This window comes from Aquila chrysaetos, chromosome 24 (assembly GCF_900496995.4).
Source record: "Aquila chrysaetos chrysaetos chromosome 24, bAquChr1.4, whole genome shotgun sequence".
NCBI lineage: Eukaryota > Metazoa > Chordata > Aves > Accipitriformes > Accipitridae > Aquila > Aquila chrysaetos.
In genome coordinates this window covers 4,677,483-4,693,318 of record NC_044027.1, presented here as the reverse complement: position 1 = coordinate 4,693,318, position 15,836 = coordinate 4,677,483, and the positions used below count along the sequence as shown (strand labels likewise).

Here is a 15,836-nt window from a genome sequence, read left to right as displayed (position 1 = left end):
TATTTCAAGCACAATTTTAGAGCTGGGGATACACTGCTTGGAAGGCTGGTCGTGCAGTATTCATGGTTGGTTTCCAGGCTGGCTAGTTGCCTGGAGATAAATTTGTTTCTAGTCAGTCTTGAGAGTTTGCTAAACCATCACAACAACATCCCTGGCTTTTGAGTCAGTGCCTCTGCAGGTAAGTAAGGAGAGCAGAAATTCAATAGCCTTCTCCAGGAACAAGTGAAGAAAATTGGCTTAAGACAGTTATTTGCCTGAAACATTTGATTACACTTCATCTTTTAATATATTTATGCATGTTGTGAAGGTGGAAGCCTTGTGTTTGTTATTGCTGGCTGATTGATATGGTTGCTTATAAAAAAAAAAAAAGCCCACTCTTTGAGGCTGGTGAAGGAGTTCTTTGAATGAAATTCATCTGAAGTATTTGCCTTCCAGCTCACTTCTGAGAGAGATTAGTCCAGGTTAGCAGCAACAGTTTTGCAGATGAGGTAAAATCACTCATCTGCAAAGGTCAAAACCAGTTATCTGTCCTAGCCATGCTGGTGTGCGCATACACGCGTACATTGACCTTCATGGAATTGCTATTTGACTCCAGAAATAGCCTTGTGGTTAATAGTCAGTGGTCCACCTATGGACTGAGCAGAATGTCAGAAATACTGATGAGACAATAAATTTTGCATCCAAAACCAACATAAAAGATTCAGTTGAAAAGCTCCTTCCTAGAAGTAGAGGTCAGGGAGCATGTTACAGAAAGAAATAGATTTCTGTGAATGCTTGTAGTAGGGGGAGCTACAAATACTTTTCTCTTGGGGCAGTTCTACCATCAGCTATCATTAGAAGCAACAGTGAGGTGTGCTCTGGCTGTATTGTTTGGTATCTGTGTGTGTGTTCATTTAGTAGGCTGGGAACTTAACCAGTAAAATATTTTAATTAATAAAAGTTCTTCCTTTCTAAAAGCATATGACTGTACAGCAACTGGTTAGTAGCTGAGCAAGCGGGGAAGCGGTGTATCTCAGCCACTCAGGACAGAGAATTTGTCTTGCCATTAAATATTTAGTTGGCCTCACCCAAACATTTAAAAAAAAAAAAAAAAAAAGCCTGACATAATCAGATCTATATATCTCAGCTGCAAGAACAGAGGCACTATTTTCCTGAACTGTTTAGGATGTGTTCCAGCTGCCAGAGACGGCAGCCGAATTTACCTTCCAAACGTGGCTGGGTTGTATGCCAGATTCTGTGTGTTGTTTCAGACCAATTAAGTCATGGAGCAAAATCTCATCTTCTCTGTAGCACTTGAGTTCCAACCATTTACAGTCGTAAAAAGAAGGGAATGTAAAATATTGGGAAAAAGGGAGGGGTCTGGGGGCAGGAGAGTGGGATGGCATTTTGCATGCATGCATGATGCAACACCAGAGAGCAGAGGCGAGAAACAGCACTTTGAGAAAGTGACTGAGCCACAGCGATGAGTGGATGTATAAAAAGTGACAGCAAATGAGATAAAGTGGGTAGATCCTCAGTAGTATTCAAATTGAAGACAAAACTGTTGCTTAGATCTTCTCTTGATTTGTGTCTGTGCTTGATTCAAAAGTCTTCTTTCAGTGCGCATCTGCGTTTTGTGTTATATCAGAAATAGTCTTGTTCCTGTTGCGGAGGCCACTTTACAACATTGGAAGTATTCTATGTTTATATTAGCTTCCTTCAAATGTTTGCAAGACATCCCTGAAATACCTGGTAGCTGTCATGTTGCTTTGATGGTGTGAGTGGATGTTTTATACACTCTTTTAAAGTTATTTTCTTAAGCTATAATATTAACAAGGTAAAACTGCTAAACCCCAAAGCAAATTTTATCCATGCTTAGACTATAATAACCTTTAGAGGAGATTCTGGTCATTCAGGGTATATTGGTATGCAATTAGTAACTCAACAAATATTTTTTTCCTCCAGATTGAATAAAAAATGGTTTCAATATAGAAAAAGAAGAAAAAAATCCTGGGAATGCATGTATGGTTAGAGCTCGTGATATGTTTGTGTCATTTTTCTTGTGACCATGTTGTTTTCAGATTAACAGAATTTTACAGCATTTGCTTCCTGTTCTAAAGGAACTGCTCCTATGTAACAAGTAAGGAAATAAGTACTGACCTGTTGTTAAAGTGTGGTTTTTTTTTCTCTTTGAACTTTTCATAGGCTGGAGTGAAAGGGACATTAGGAAGATTAGTGGGAATTTTTGAGGTAAGTTTCAGATATTGAGGCTTTGAAATTTTGATGCAAAAAATTGTCTCGGAGTAAAAATCACTTCCTAGTTTGTTGTGCAATAAGCTAGATAACTTGTTTGAAGGAAAACTTGCAACTCCCCGTTTAAATAAAAATGCATGCTGATCCTTTCAGTGATATTGATCATCTGCAATTTCCACTTCTGTTGAAATCATGAGTGATAAGCCAGTGTAGCAGTGAATATACTCAGTGCCTTCATACCTTTCTTGCTGCTAAAAAAGGCCACCCACCAGCTGGGGAGCAGTGGCTCTCCTTTGTTCTTTAGCACCTGCTGTCACCCGTTGCCAAACCGGCCTCTGCAATATGGTGAAGCGTCTGCGCTCCTATTAGGAGTGCAGTAACACCTGATGAGTACTAGTGAGATGCAGTCAACAGGTACCAGACACAGCTCTTTTTGCGGTTGTTTTTTCACTATTTCAGAGTTGTGTGAAATAGATAAAAATCTTTCCTGTGTTGTTTTTTCCAGCTGAGGAACTGATTTATAAGCATATCCATCCACCAAATGCTGCCTACAGGACTAGACTTTTTGGCTGCAATCCCTATTAATACTTTCAGACCTCTCATTTAAAACACAACAATGTTTAATAGCTAAGAATGAGCTATATTATGAGAGAAACTGTGCATAAGATACCGCAGCATCATAGTGAAGCAGCTTGCAACTTGTAGTCGCCATGTGCTCACCTGCCTTTTTTCCCTTGATAGCTTTGTTGTTATTCTGTTCCCTTTGCCTTCTAGAATCGGGACAGGAAACACAGGACATATGTTTACGTACTTATCGTCACAGAAGTGTTGGAAGACTGGGAGGACTCTGTCAATATTGGTAAGCTCTTTGTGCTTGCTAGCATTAACTGGTTTGATGCAGACAAAACACGTCAGCTTAGCATCCCTCTGGGAGCTGGAATCCTTGTGAGAGTTGTCGAGAAAAGTTGCAGTGGTGTGTCCGTTGGTTGCTTGGGAAGAAAAATTGTGGTCAAATTGGTGCTTTTGTAACCTCTGTGGCCCGGGAGAAGTCAATTCAGCTGTACAGCTGCCTCTACAGCAATTTTGTATTTAATTCTTGCACTTTAAGATATTAAGCAAAGAGCATGAAGAGCTGTCCTTTCTAAGACTAGAAGAAAGTATATGTGGGCAGTGTGGATTAATCATTCCCCATTATCTTTTGAAATCTTTGTGTTTAAATTGGATTCCCAAATGAAAATGAATGTGGTGTTCTGCGTGAGGTTTATCAGTAGCACTGTAGCACCTGTAACTTGACTTTCCTCAGGCTGTGTTCAGAAGAGGTTTTACGGAAAGAGTAAGAAATGAGTGCTGTCCACCAAAAATTGAGGTTCACTTGCAAATTGATGGAAATTGGGTGATGGTGTGTGTCGATGTGGGCTGTCTTAAAACGAGTATCTGACTTGAATAGCAATTGCAGAAATAGCAAAATAAATGTGTTTGGTTTGTGGTTTTGTTTTTTTTTTTTTAATTGGGAAATGCAAGACCAAATGTTTGCATAGTGGATGTACTGCCGTAAACAGATACGTGTCGTGGGGATAGAGGAGCCATCACTGTGGTGTTTGGAGTAGGTGGCCCTCGAGATCAGAGAATCCTGAGAGAAAATTTCCCTGTGTCTTTCGAACTGACACTTTGCCACATAGTGAAATTATTCTTGCAGCATTAGTGCACATGATAATGATTGAAAGCTAATCAACAGTAACATTTAAACATAGAAAGGATAACATCATTTTGTTGCATCTACTGATTTTTCTTTTTACCCACAGGAAGGAAAAGGGAATGGTTTAAGATAGAAGATGCCATAAAAGTTCTGCAGTATCATAAACCAGTGCAGGCCTCGTATTTTGAAACCTTGAGGCAAGGTTGTTTGGCAAACAACGGCACTCCTGTCATGACCACGACGTACTCTGAGAGCTCTGTGTCTGACATCAGATGACTGAAGACATCCCTATGAGAGAAATCTTGAAAAATAGACTGAAACGTGGATTTCCCTCCCCCCTCCCCTTTTTCACATGCCTCCTCTATCAAACAAGGCATGGGCAGCAGCCTGTGGCAGAGCAAGTGTTAAGAGTGCTGCAATTTAGTGCAAGGTGGGATTTTTTTTTTTTGTTGGCTTTTTTTGCTTTTTTGGATATGTATTTTGTAAAATACATTTTGTGCATGAAGTGCCCCTTTCCCGTTACACCGCTTCCATGGCCTGGCGAGCGAGGCTGCCAGTTTCGCCTCTGCCTTGTGTTCTGAAGTGTCCCATTTGTGTCATCCCAGCCATAGCCACTTTTTTTTTTTTTTTTTTTTTTTTTTTAATTAAAAGACTTCAAATGTGAGATCAGCTCTTTAAGTCTTAGTCTGTACTGTAAGGTGCTGTTCAGACCTGTGTGGTGGTCACTTTCAGCACGTATGTATAAACTTTTTTTAGATGGAGAATCTAACATTTTAATTTTGCAGGAATTTTTTTAATCCTGGTCTGCTTCTGAAAAGAAGGGTTCATAATTAATCTGTTTGCCTTTTGTTCTGTTTTTTAAAAAATACACGTTCTGTGACAGTGCTAGTGGCTGGGCCAGTTTACTCCCCGTTCAGTATCTCCTGATTTAGTGCAGTGACAATTGAAGTTGAGGGCAGAGTTTTGATCACCTGCAGACATCCCTGCTGCTCCGTTGCTTTTCCTACAGCTTCCGCCAATGTTTCTGCATTTACATCAAAATGAAACAAAAAGGAGTTGGTCTTTTAACACTTGGCCAAAAATAAATAGCCTCAGAAATGCTACGATAGAAACTGAATTTCATTGTCTGTGGTAGGAATCAGGGATTCAAAGTGGGGTCAAAGTCTGACAAACTGGAGCATCAATCACCAATGCTGTTCTGCTGATCCTGCTGCGTTCTGCTGATGTCTCTTCTTGTCCACATGCCTTATACCGTGCTGAACTGGATACTTGTAATTTGTGCTAAAGCATTGGATTGTACTTACTGAGTGTTACTGCACGAGCCCTCGGTTGGATAACCGTGTGTGTCCCTGAAAAGAAGTCCTGGGGGAAAAATTCAGGTGTTCAATCTCTTGTCCTGTGGTTCTGCAGCACTTAGAATTGCACCATCGAGCATGCTCAAAATGTTTAAACTCTCCCTCCGTGAAAGGTACAGCTGACTCCCGAGCAGAATTGCTAGTTGGAGAAGTACACTGTTTAATAGGATAGTTCCCCTGATGCATTGGCACGCTTCCCATTATTTTTTTTTGTTGTTGTTTTTATTGATGTAAGTTTCATGCTGTCTTGATTTGCCAACAGTGTTGTCTAGTTGGGAAATGAAATGGGAAGGGTTGGGGCTGGGGGGTGGGTTGGGACAGGTACAAGTTTTGGGAGGGGCATTAATTAATCCCTGGCTTGGGACAAGAAGTAGTTGCTGAATTTCAGTAACTTCTCCTTTGTCAGAGCATAGCCAAGATGTGAAATTAAATCTGCAGTACTCTCTTTTTTTTTTCTTTTTTTTTCTTTTTTTTTTTTTTCCCCTCCTCTTTATTTAACAAAAAATATTCTAATAAATACTCACTGTTCCAGAGTTTTCTCTCTTCCCGAGAAGCGCTTACAATATGAAAATCTGATAGAAATATCCATGGAGCCTGGGACAAGGGGGAATGGTATCCTTGCTGGTTTGGCAAGAAGCTGTTCATTTTAAGATCCTATTCTGTTCCTTCACTTGTTCTCCTTGCTTTCATCAGTGTGGAGTAGCAAGGCCAAAAGCAGTGCCAGTGATCGCTAACATGAAAAACCATGCATAAGAAAAAGCTGAGAGGCATTATTCAAGAAGTAGCTTGAAACCAAGCATCTGGAATTGAGCCTAAATTACACCAGTTCAGTTCACTTCAACTTAGAGACGAATGTACAATACTTTCTTACTCTGTGCTGATCGGCCTGAACCAAACTCTCAAAAGGGCTTGAATATTGTATCTGGAAGTGTACAAGAAGTTCAGACAGTCCGCCGTTACCAAGCCGTGAGTGGCACCTAACACAGCCATCTACTGCCTTCAATTGAGTTTTTGTCTTTATTGTACAGATTAGTATGTTGAAAATGCTTTGCAACAAAACAGCTGGTACTCCTGAAAGAGTAACTGCAGTTTTAATATCAACAGCATGCACACTTTTGTTTTTAAACTAAAAATGTTTTTACAGGGCTGTTAAATTGACAATTTAGGGTAGAATATTGTTAATGACTTGCTAATGGCTTATTTGTTTGGGTCAGAAAAATAAATTGTGCCAAGAAAGTGTTTTAATGTGGCATGAATTGATGCTGTTAACACAGTAACATCGAGTGGCTGATAGTACGTCTTCTTAACTGGAAATAGCTCCTGGGGTAGAAATAGCCTTTATTCAACAGATGCGAATTTCAGAACAGGCCTTAGTCCTGTGCTACCTGTGTCTCTCCCTGCACCATCTTCCTCAGCATCTGAGGTTCTTCTCTAGTAACTGGTATAGCTGCGTGCCCTAGCAGTTTAAGTGATTTTATGCAAAATGATGTTAAATTGGTTTGGGACCGACAATCAAACTACCTTTATTAGTGACAAAAGAGTTGTTTAAAGAGCGGCGTGCACTCTGGGTTTCGCAGTACAGGCTAGTGCCTGCTTGATTAAACTGCTTAGGGCTGCTGTCATGACCAACTGCTAAAAAAACCTGTAGGATTAGACTTGGACTTCCAGCGTTGCTAAAACTGGTGCTATATTGAGCTAGTGTTGGAGATAGTGTGATTCTTACCTCAAACAATGTAGTGTCTAGCCTGACCCCTTAAATCGAGCATTACAATGTGTCTCAGCTTCCTGTTGAAGAATAATGTTCTTAGTTTGGCTTTCAACATAGCTTCCATCTTACTTGGCACTGGTGTATTCGTAGGTAAAACAGAGGAATACCAATGCTTCATTTAGACATCCTGCAAGTTTGCAACAAATTTGTCAAGTCACCCTCAAGTTGCAGGTCTCAGACGCTTGTCTGGGTTCTCTGAAATCCAGCTTGGGATAAATGCCGGCCGTGTTGATGATGCACAGCCTCCAGCTCAGAGGGGCTACTGTTGATTACCTTTTGGCACACTTCTGAACCCTGGGGTCTCGTGAAAAACTTCCAGTGTCCTCTGCAACTTCTTAGGGGTAATTTTGCTAATAAGATTACTTTTTCCCTTGCCACTCTTCATACATGTATTCATGGTATATACAAGGACACCTCACTCTTGATACATCAAGAAGCAAGTCTGCCTGCAGCAAGGAGGAGGAGGAAAATTATTGGCCCTTGAAACACTTGAGTACTGGATTTCTCTATGCACCTAAGTGTCACCTCAGGATTGCAAGATGATGAGTGACAGAGGAAGAGGGAGACCCGCTGCTCAGCGCAGGGAGGTTCTCTGAGCAGTTCCCACTCTTCAACATTGATTCACTTCCTCTGATATTGTCAAAATTAGAAATCCTTGTATAGCGGAGTTGCATCCTGCCATCTGGATTTTTAAACGTATTTGAGGCCTTAATGGGAGAAGAGAAGTGCATTCAGCGCTTAGATACCACTGCTTAGCACGATGATCTTTTAAACCTCAAAATACTTTAAAAATCTGGATCCCTGTCACTGGAAGCGTTTGACAGACCAGCTCAGATTACTGCTGTGGCAGGAAAATGTTAGCTGGTGGTTTAAGCTGATGCTGGGTAGCGGGTATACTGGCATTTGTTGACTCCAGCATGTATGTATCAAGCTCCAGCATGGGAGCAGGAAAAAAAGGAAGACACCCCCAGGGTACAAATGTCTCCAGCAACTGCTGCTTGATTCTTCTAGCGGGATTTGTCAGACAGATCCCGTACCTTTCTGGTGTTCTTAAATGATGCGTAAAACTCAAGATGCAGGTGGATGTCCCTCTGCAGAAGAGTGCCAAGTGTAATTAAACTTAGTGGAGCTGAAATTGTATGTATCAAGCTCTAGAAAGTCTCTTTCAAATGAGGTTTTTGTATGGTGGAACAGGGATTTTGATGCATTAGTTAATGTCGGCTTAGAAATCGTGTGCGGTAGAAAACGTACGGCACCTTTGTCTTGAAGTGGTTACTCTAAGATGGTTTTGGGGTTTCAAATGTGACTTTGCTCATGTTGAGGCTTTTCAAAGGCACATTTCAAAAGGAAGAACCTTTTTTCAGTTAAAAGTAAGACATCATTTTCTGTTTGGTGAAGCTTTCCCACAGTATTTAATAGGTGTGTCACATGGCTGTGCATGCTGGTATTCCTGCCTGGCTGTGAGAGGCTGTGATATGACACTGCTGGGCCCAAGAGGTGACTCCTTTTCCTCGGAGATGCCTAGAGAAGAGTGAAAGAAGGAGTTTTTTTTCCCATTCTCCCTGAAATCCGGCATTCAGTGCTGTTAAAGTACTTTTGGTCGCTTCACAAAGATGTCTTGGTTTCTTCACAAAGATGGATTGTTTAATTCTAGACAATAGTTTATTGGTGATAGAGAAACTCGGTATTGTTACAAAGCCAGGGGAGGTTTGTACCTCCTTTATCTTTGCACAGCATTTCTACTTCTTACCAGCACTGGCCGAGCTGTTTTGTGCTTTTTTAGGGTTAGCCAGAGCTGCTCTGGCAGAGCTCAGCAAAGCCTTGCTCAGAACTGCAGTGACTTCTTAGAAGTACGAGTGTTTGGCATTTGCCTCTCCAGGTATATCATTTGGCAAGACATTCCTTTGAGTTAATGGCTACTTCGCAAACTGAAAAAGAGATATTTTTTCAAATTGAAAATGCATTAGACTTTGAACCGTAAAAACTCTTTAGGACTGAGGCAGTGACAGCTGAGAGGGTGCAGAACATGATGGCAGTCGTTCTCACTGGCTGCTGTGCCATGAGCACCGGAGAGGGTAAATATTACTTGCTAGTGATTTTGAACTCTCAGAACAAGGCATGTAGCCTTCTGAGTGGTTTTACAGCTGAAATATCTTGAGATGAATCTACCAAAGAGAGAGTGTTGGAATGAGGCTGTTCAGTAAATGTAGGGCGGTTGCATTACGTGTAGCAAAAAGATAATTCAGAAGTTGCTAATGGTCAGCTCACTTGTTTGTGTTTAATGCTGTTGAACAGAGCTGAAGTCGTAGACTGGTATTACTGATAAACTCCGTTAGCCAGTAACTGTAATTAAAACTGAATAGAAGGGCATAAAAATATGGGCTTTAACAGAGGGGCACTTCGTAATGAGTTTTTTTAAGCTGCTGCGTGGATCAGATGGGGAGAACGTATCTGGCTCATTGAAGTCTTGCTATTTCTTCCCCACATCCCTTGCTCAGTACGTTCAGTATGGTAAGATGCAAGAAGTACTTGGGAGTGGCCGTTGGTTCTTGATAGTAAGCCTGCTGTGATTTAACTGAGTCTTCTGTGTATGTTACACTATAAGAAACTATTAGATTTACAGGTAAAGGGAGCCCAGCCAGGGCTCTCCTCAGATAACATCTCTTGCCTTGCTTTGCTGTGGGAAGGTGGCATGGACAGGTGAATGCATGTGCTGTCTCTCTGCATCTCTTTAAAATACATCCTTTGGGATTTGTTTCCTTTTTCTTCCATTCTGGGGACATGGTTTGTTCTTAGGTTGATTTGGTTCCAGCTTAGCAAGGCAGGTGTGTTCTAAGGGCTGTGCTGCGAAATAAAAATGCTGAGTGATGCTGGTGGGGAAGGGGCAGAGCCTTACTGGGGGGGCTTGTCCTTCAGAGAGCTCCTTCACCCATGGGTGGCTGTGGAGTGCTGCACCCAAAGAACCTGCTGCATCTCCTGTGATGATGGCCTTCAGTCTCGCTGCTGTGGAGGAAGGTAAGAGCTCTGGTTCGGGGGCTGGAAAGGAGCTGCAATTGAAGCATTCACATCAGCTTTTTTACTTGGCAGATGGACATTGTGTGCATTTCCCAGATTTCTGTTGAGCAAGAAGGCAGTTTAATTCAGCGTGATCTTGAATGTGCCTTAAAGCAAACTATAAAAAATTAAAAGGGATTGGAATCTGCTAGTGTTGCTTTTTCCCTTGTGCAGACACGAAGTATTCAGTGGCTAAAAATGTGGGTAGGGAATGTCAGGAATCCTCAGTTCCCAGATCTAGCACAGACAGCCAGATGCAATGTTTGTACCTGTGCAGAGCATCCAGTAAAAGCAAATGTGGGTGATCTGGGAGTTTGTGAAAGATAGGTTTGAATATTTAACTTTCCTGGAGTGGAAGCTATGGCTGGTGCCGATTCTCAGGAGAAGATTGAAATCTGTCGGTCTCTTTAGCCAAACTTGCACCGAGAAATGAAGTTGTTGCAGATACTTGTAGGTGTGAAGAGCTTTTATCTTATGAAGATACTCAACAACAGTGTATAATTCACCGACTGCTCTGGTCCTGCTTTTAAATGACTCGGTTTTCCCTCCTGGCTCTGTTCTTCCTGCTTAATAAGATAGCATCATCTAGTGGCTACATCACAGCCTGGGGATGCAGGTGACCTTGCTTCTGGTGTACGCTCTCATCATGTCTCAGTGTTAGAGACTATAACGTACATATATATATATATATATGATCCTCACTTTTCTCAATGTTAGAATGAATTTAATACAGTTAGAGAGGACTCTTGGCTTCAGTGGTGGAAGGTGGTGTGTAGATACGTGTAGTGTTTTACTGGGTATAGTGTCACGAGGTCTGTACATAATTGAGAGAGGTGTAGATGGGCAAAAAAGAACACTTAACTGGATTGAAGATGTATTTAGGAGATTTGTAAAATCTCTTTTTGGTGCTAGTTGATAGGGGGGGTTTTTTTTTCTTTTTTTTTTGGTGGGAAAGTGAGAATTTTGAAGTTATACTTGAGAAATTGGCTCTGGAATTGCCTCAGAAATTAACCTTGGGAGGTCCAAGAGTGTTTGCTGAACTTCCTGTATGTCCTATTTTATATTTATTAAATCAGAAGACCTGGAACGATCACTTTGCATTTTCTGCTCAGTCTTTTCAAGAACTCTCTGTACCTGAGACTCCCTGGCAGCACCCCCGAGCTGGGAGAGCAGGATCCCAGACCCCATCAGAGCATGTGCCTGGCAGTGGGATAAAAAACCAGGGTACATCACCCTGCGAGCGGCACGAGCTGGATGTCTGTGGGTATGAGCCTGTCTGCCTTAGGCTTTTCCATTCCTTATCGAACCGAGATACCTCCGAGATCAAAGCTGCGGGGCTTTGACTGTCTCTTCTGTTCATGTCTGAGCTGGTACGTTCGAACTCACCTTCGTGACCAAGGATAAGACTTTGATACCGATCCAGGTACTGACCTGCACCGACCTCTCCTGCTTGGCAGCGCCAGCGTGAGCAGTCCCTATGGAAAATGGGGTTTTTTTTGTTTGTTTGTTTGTTTTTTTAAACCTTACAGATACTTTTCTGAGTCATTCAAGTGTCCAGGCCTGGGGTGGGGGGGACGATGGCGGCAGCAGCAGCACGCGGTGAGTGATGTCCTGGGGTTTCCTGCTCCTGTGTGATGTGGTGGTGTTGGTTGGGATATCTCAGTGGAAGCTCTGCTGCCTGCCCAGCTTTCACATGGAAATGTCAGCGAGTTTGGAGGAGGAAAACTGATGTAGAGAACAAACTTGCTAACTTACTAGAATTAAAACAAGCCTGAGATTTTCAGTGATTTTTCAATGAATCATAAGTTAAATACTCAATTCTCTGTGAATTCTAGATGGTTTTGGACTTGTAATTCCCATAATCTGTTTTGCTTTATTTTTCTGGCTGCAGACTTCGGTTCCTCACTCCAGTGCTTTGTGTTTCTAATCTTCTGGTAAAGTTAACGTGGGTTTTTTTATGACATATTAAGTTGAAACAGTTTGCAAAAACACTTTACAACTGCAAGGGCACTTTGGAAATCTAGCATTTCAGATGATGCTTTTTCTTACCGGCTTGGACTTGTTCTTACTTACGACACATTTGTTCAAAGTCAAATGCATTCAGTAGAAAACATGTTTTGTTTTCCTTGAGGCTCAGATCTTAGTTCGAGCCTATGAATAACGCAGGTGCTCTCTTGCTCCTGCTTAGTCTTGGCTGGCAGGTATAGCGTATACCTACATAATTTTGACCTTTTCATCCATAGCATTTCCAGAAAGACCAGAGGGCTCTCTATCCACTCCATGCTCAGCTCTGGTGTCATTACAAACCCCCGTCCCTCTTCCGCAATGAGTCTGGGTGTGTTTGGAGCCAGATGTTGAGACGGTGTGAAGCTGCGCTGATGTATGGCAGCTGGCGGTCTGGTTCTGTTCTCAAAGTGTTTCCTCTGTTTGAGTTGTGTGCGAGGGGGAGGTCGTCACTGTCTTTAAAAGATTAAAAAAAAAAAAAATTAAAAAAAAAATTTGTGGATGCAAGTTTGACAAGAGTGTAGGCTGTAATCTAGTGCCAACCAATAAACACGCCAGTATTTCACACACGGCTCTGCTTGCTGCGTGGTCTCTTTTCTTCCCGGCACTGTTACCCATGTACGTGAACTTCACGCTCTTGGAGATCGGGCAATGAAGTGTCACCGGAGGAGAAAGCCCTCCCTAAAGTGCCTTGGTACATTCACAGTCTGGAGGAGAAAATTTGGAGGGATGTCACCAACAGCCTGGTGTTGAGATGGGCTCGTCTGAGCGGGGAGGGCACCCTGCAATAAAACGGGTGAATTTTAAGGCACGGCATAGTCTCATTCAGATCTTTCAAGTCCTGACCAAGAGCCTCGTGGAGCAGAAGTGGTCCTGACTCCAAAGCTGCTCACACCTATTTCACAAAGTCCTTACCAAGAGCCCTTCATGTGGAAATAGCCCCTTGCTGTGGGAGAGGCTGGATGCCGCCTGCACCGAGAGCACCAGCACCCGCCGGGAGCTGGCGGTGACGGCCTTCGGCAGAGCGCGCTGCGGCGAGCAGCGAGGGCTGGAGACGGTGAGAAACGTGTTCAGAGGTGCCAGCGTAGGTCAAGGAAAAATAACGTGAGCTGCTTCGGACCCCGTTCTTGCAAATACCTGCTGTGTTGGTGCTCTACACGTGTGTGCGAGCACAAACGCTCTACCGAAGTCTGACCGCTTTCCCAAAACTTTCCCTTGGGTGCCCAATGCGGCCCCTCGGAGCTGTCCCTTACCCCAAATGCCCCCGTTTCCCCCCAGTTTGGGGGCTGGGCTCTGCAGATGCCCCAGTGCAGCAGATTTGCCTTGGGGCTGGGGAAGAGTGAACCGGCTTCATGCAAGTCCCGGGGCTCCGGTCTGGCCCTCGCTCAGCCAGGGTGGAGGTTTCTCCCTCTTTTGGGATGTGAAACAAAATGCTGGGCAGGATCCACTAATGTGCAGCCCCATCACAGCTGTAAATACAACCATGGGAGCTCTTAAGGTTTATCTGCAAAGTGAATGTGTCCTGCTTTGGAGATCCATCTCTTACCCAGCCCCCCCCCCTTTGCAAATTCCCTTTGGGATCTGAATGCAACTGGGCTCCTCCTGCACTGCATTATCGCAATGAGGGAAAACACACCGGCTGATGCATAACGCCCTCATGTTCGCAGCTGCGGAGCGGAGCCGAGGGCAAAATTAATCTCTGCTGACGGCGGAGTTAACGCCTTCGTGGGCACGCGGCAAGGCAGAACCAGAGCGGGCTGTGCCCCCGCGGGGATGGGCAGCAGTGTTTCCCCCCCACCCCAGTATTTCTGGCCGGGTGAGCAGCCGGAGGGATGCACTGGCTGGAAATCCAGCCACTCGTGCTTAGCTGCTTAAACGGGAGCTTAGCGGCTCAGCAAAGCTGTCCCCAATTATCTGCTGGGGACTGAGAAGCGGAGAAGAGGGGGCTGATGTCTCTCACAGTGAATTTTGGAGCAGAAATACTCAGTGTGACTATTCTAGCTCTCATTGCCTGCTAAAAATTTGCCCCCTTGTCTGACACCCCTCCCACCCTGCTCACGAAGGTGCCATGTCCCCAGGACGAGTGGTGATGCTGCTGTCAGCCCCCCCGGCATCCTTCCCCCACGCTGGGGGTAAGTAATGGGGAGATTTCCCCAGGGAGGAGCAGCCCCTGCGCTGCCCCAGCCTCCACTCATCCGGATGCTCCGGGGAGCGGTGAATGGGGAAAAAATATTCACCCGGAATTTGGGGATAATGTGAGTGTCCAGGGCTACCTCTGGCCATGCAGAGGGGCTTAGTGACCCCCCTCGCCTGCTCCCAAGGCAACCTGCTTCCCCCAGGACCCCACACACCGGGCTGGGCTGGCCGTGCGCTCCCACCAGCCCCCGCTCGCTCCCGCTCGCTTGCTCTCTCCAAGGAACTTTCCTAGAAATTGCTGGCTTTATTTTTAGCCGCGGTACGGCAGCGCCTGGCTGGGAGGGGATGGGCAGCGACGGAGTGGGAGGCCCACGCGGTGTTGATGTGCTCCCACTGCCTCATCTGGCTCCTGCCCCGGCAGCGAGGGGCTGGGGGGGTCCAGCCCTGCCGTGCGTTTCCCCCATTGCAGCGGTGCTGGCTGGATCCTGGCCCCTTCGGGCATGAAGATGGGCTGCGAGGAGAGCTGCCGCTGCTCACACAGGGGTGATGTCCCGCTCAGGGTGCGAGGCTCCCCCAGACCCCTCTTGCCAGCGCTGACCCCCCCCGGATCTGCCTCCCCCAGCGCTACCGAAGCCCTGGCTCCCACTGCGAGATGGGTGCTGGGATGGAGGTGATGGTCCTCCGGGATGGGTTTGGGGAATGGGGGGGGCTGGGAGGGCTGAGGCTGTGGCTGGTTTGGGAAGACTGTATGGGGCAGGGAGGATCAACACAGACAATGGGACCAGTGCAACCACTGGGGACAGTGGGGTCAGGGAGGGTGCTGTGGACAGCAGGGCTGCCAGGGCCAGTGGGACCGCTGGGGACAACGGGACACTGGGGACAGCAGGCGTTGGGTGCTCTCAGGACAGCTGGTGCCCTTTTCTGGGCTGGGGGATCCCTCCAGCGTGGGGGTGAGCCACCCCGACCCCTTCCCACCCTCCAGGAGGGGCCCTGGCATCCCCTGCTCCACACCGTGCCTGGCCAAGGGCATCTCCGCTCCTGCGTCCCCAGAGTCCCCTGCGGCTGTGGTGCATCGGCATGGTCCCCGAGTCCCATCCCTGGGCTGGTGCAGGGACCAGGAGGCAAAAAAAAAAATCACGCGGCGTGGGCTGGGTAGGGGGCGAGGGCAGGCGGTACAGGCAGCAGGAGGAGGACCTCAGCTCTGCGGCTGGTTGGCCTCTCGCTGGGCAGGTTCACCCCAGGGGCTGCAGAGCGGGAGCTGCTTTTCCCCGGCACTGCCATCCCACCGGCACTGCCATCCCACCGGCACAGGATGCTCTCGGTGCTCTGCGGTGGCACCGAGCCCCGTCCTGCCACCAGCCCGGGCACCGGGGGCTGTGCCTCCCCCCCCCAGCTCCGCCATGTCCAGGCTCCTCTTTCCCACCTCGTGTCACTTGATTTTTATTTTGTTTTAGCTATCAGGAAGCAAAATGGGGCTCCTCGCTCCCCAGTGTCCCCTGCTCCCGCCTGACCCACTTAGCGGGGCCATCTGGTCCCCGCGCGGGCAAAGCGGATTAGCCCTTCGGCCAGGGATCAGGGCTGGGACACTGCC

General features: G+C 45.8%; 1 protein-coding gene across 1 annotated transcript in view; it reads left to right on the top strand.

Moving 5' to 3' along the window:
• Window positions 1-12,678, top strand: part of NUDT3 (nudix hydrolase 3) — a 33,032-nt gene extending 20,354 nt beyond the window's left edge. The window contains exons 3-5 of the mRNA XM_029999555.2: window positions 2,185-2,229; window positions 3,007-3,091; window positions 4,035-12,678. Coding sequence (XP_029855415.1) covers window positions 2,185-2,229; window positions 3,007-3,091; window positions 4,035-4,204 — 300 coding nt within the window. The 3' untranslated portion in view covers window positions 4,205-12,678. The remainder of the gene's footprint in view (window positions 1-2,184; window positions 2,230-3,006; window positions 3,092-4,034) is intronic.
• The last annotated feature ends 3,158 nt before the right edge of the window (window positions 12,679-15,836 follow it).